The following is a 2,420-nucleotide window of genomic DNA, read 5'->3' as shown; positions in this document are numbered from 1 at the left end:
CACATCCAGATCAATTTTCAGACCTATCGATCTCGACGAGATACTCATCTGCAATTGATCAGTTCAACAGTACGTACAGGTTTCCCAAGGATTACACACGATGCACAACGGTGTAATTGCATTTCCCAATTTTAACCACCTTTCTCACTAATCACATTTCAATATTGATCCCCATATTCCTCTCATCAGTCCTGCGCTTTTCTATGTACTATTGTTATTACTGCACTTATTTTTTCTTTTCCATTTCCATTTACTATTTGCGTTTGCTGCAGCGGAAAAATGGGTGTAATTCGTTTATAGAGGGAAACGCGCAAATGCAAAAAGCGAGTAAACCAATAAATCTGCATAACAGTCCGTCACGATTTATCATTGCGTTATTTTTTTAATATTTTTTTTTTTTATTTTCGTATCATATTGTAGTGTCCAGGGAAAAACAACAAATGCATAAACAAATTAACGAAAACTGATGAAGTGAGTTTCGTTATATTTTTTTAATTTAAATAAACGGATAATTTTTCAAGGTATTAAAATTTGTTTAGTAAAAAAGGTATAAATTTAATATAATAAATAATTTAATGGAGTTCTGAAATTCATTTGTATTGAATAATTTAGTTTTTGGTGACTTATGACTAAATTATTAATAAAAATTTATAGATTAAATATACTCAGTTATTTATTTATTTATTTAAGAACTAATTATAACTAAACGTTTTATTAATCAACATTTTATTGAAATATTACATTTGTTGTGATAGAGAATTTTAAAAATATGATTTAAATCTATTTTTGTATACTTTTTAACCTTTTTCAAGAATAAAAATTATTTAGTAAATTTACAGTTTTATATAGTGATGTAATATTATATAAATTGTTTTATATAATTCAATAATTTTGTTTTTTTCGTAACTTACTTATATTTAAAAACTGATGAAGTCAGTTTCTTTATTTTTTTTTTTAATTTAAATAAACCGATAATTTTTCAAGGTACTAAAATTTGTTTAGTAAAAAAGGTATAGATGTAATATAATAAATAATTTGATGGAGTTCTGAAAACTTTCATCGCCCATCATAAATACTTTGTTAGATCTAGATGGAAGTTGATGGGGAAGCGGTGCGAGTTTTGATAAGATTTTAACTCATTTATTTTAAGAGAGTTTTGAAAACTTTAATCGTTTTTCATCATTTTCTTTTCTTTGGGTTTAGTGCAAAGAAGTACGCAAATTTTAGAGTATTAGACTTGTATTTGTGGATAAATATAACATAATAAATAGAAATAACTTAATAATGGTAGACTTGGGTTGGGGATGAGTAGGATACTTTGGCAATTGGAGGTCCGTAAGCGATGGGCGCTGCGATCTTGGCGACTGGGGCGGCTGCGTAAGCTACCGGGGCGGAGTAAGCTACTTTAGCTACTGGGGCGGCGTAAGCAATCGGGGCAGCTACTTTGGCAACTACCGGGGCAGCTCCCAAAGGCTCACGGTGAACGACAGCGTTGAATCCGTGGATTGGATCGGCGGTGTATTCTACAGTTCTTCTGAAGCCGTCAGCATCAACGAGAGAGTAGCTACCTTGGACGGCATCTCCGTTGCGGCTTTCTTGCTGTTGCTTGTTATCTCCGGTCAAAGAATCTTGGACATCGTAACCGTAAGAGTATTGTGGGTTTGGGTCGTATTCCTCAGCTACCTTAGCTACCAATGGGGCGGAGTAAGCCAATGGAGTAGCTACTTTAGCTACCACTGGGGCGGCGGAGTAGGACAACGGGGCGTTGATGAGACCAGCGTTGGCAGCGGCCAAAAGGGCGGCGAAAGCTACGAACTAAAACAACAAGAATTAGTAACGAAAAAAAAAACTAACCTCTTGTAATTTACTTTGTAAGCCATTGTTGTTGAACTGAGTGTGGATCGGTTTCTGGCTTAATCGAGTGCGGATCGGCCCTATATATACCGAAAATACAGGTTTTCATTATTTATCGATTTCACGTGAAAATCAAGTGAAACAAGGTCAATGTTTCGGTGATGCGAACACATGTGCAAGAAGAAACTGTTGCGTAACGCGTAAAAGTTCATTCATTCATGAAAGCGGCGATTGAACATATAAAATTCACGAGCTTGTAACTAAATTACCGTTTGTAGCAGATGTTCAATGCGTGTAATTTAAGACTTTATAAGAGAATTCAATTAAAATAATGTCGGAAAATTTATCAGACTCAGTAATTAGAACATGCAATAATTAACTTAATGGACAGTTTTACATATTGAGTTATGTGATTTATTATAGTAAAATGTAAATTCCAATTCATATTTATTAACATTGGAGTGATTTAAGTTATACATTTAAATACTTTACTTATTGAATTATTATAATTTAGTTTTTAGTGATTTATGACTAAATTAGTAATAAAATTTTAAAGTTTAAATATA

At 32.8% G+C, this 2,420-nt stretch overlaps 1 protein-coding gene across 1 annotated transcript in view; it reads right to left on the bottom strand.

Moving 5' to 3' along the window:
- The window catches only part of LOC108565365 (cuticle protein-like), a 5,036-nt gene extending 3,101 nt beyond the window's left edge, over positions 1-1,935 (bottom strand). The window contains exons 1-2 of the mRNA XM_017924791.1: positions 1,869-1,935; positions 1,294-1,815 (exon numbers count right to left, since the gene is read on the bottom strand). Of these exons, the coding sequence (XP_017780280.1) occupies positions 1,294-1,815; positions 1,869-1,880 (534 nt within the window). The 5' untranslated portion in view covers positions 1,881-1,935. The remainder of the gene's footprint in view (positions 1-1,293; positions 1,816-1,868) is intronic.
- Between the last annotated feature and the right edge of the window lie 485 nt (positions 1,936-2,420).

Source organism: Nicrophorus vespilloides, unplaced genomic scaffold (assembly GCF_001412225.1).
Source record: "Nicrophorus vespilloides isolate i.1.1-1 unplaced genomic scaffold, Nicve_v1.0, whole genome shotgun sequence".
NCBI lineage: Eukaryota > Metazoa > Arthropoda > Insecta > Coleoptera > Silphidae > Nicrophorus > Nicrophorus vespilloides.
Note: the sequence above shows the minus strand (reverse complement) of the source record. Positions and strands in the feature narration are given on the sequence as shown.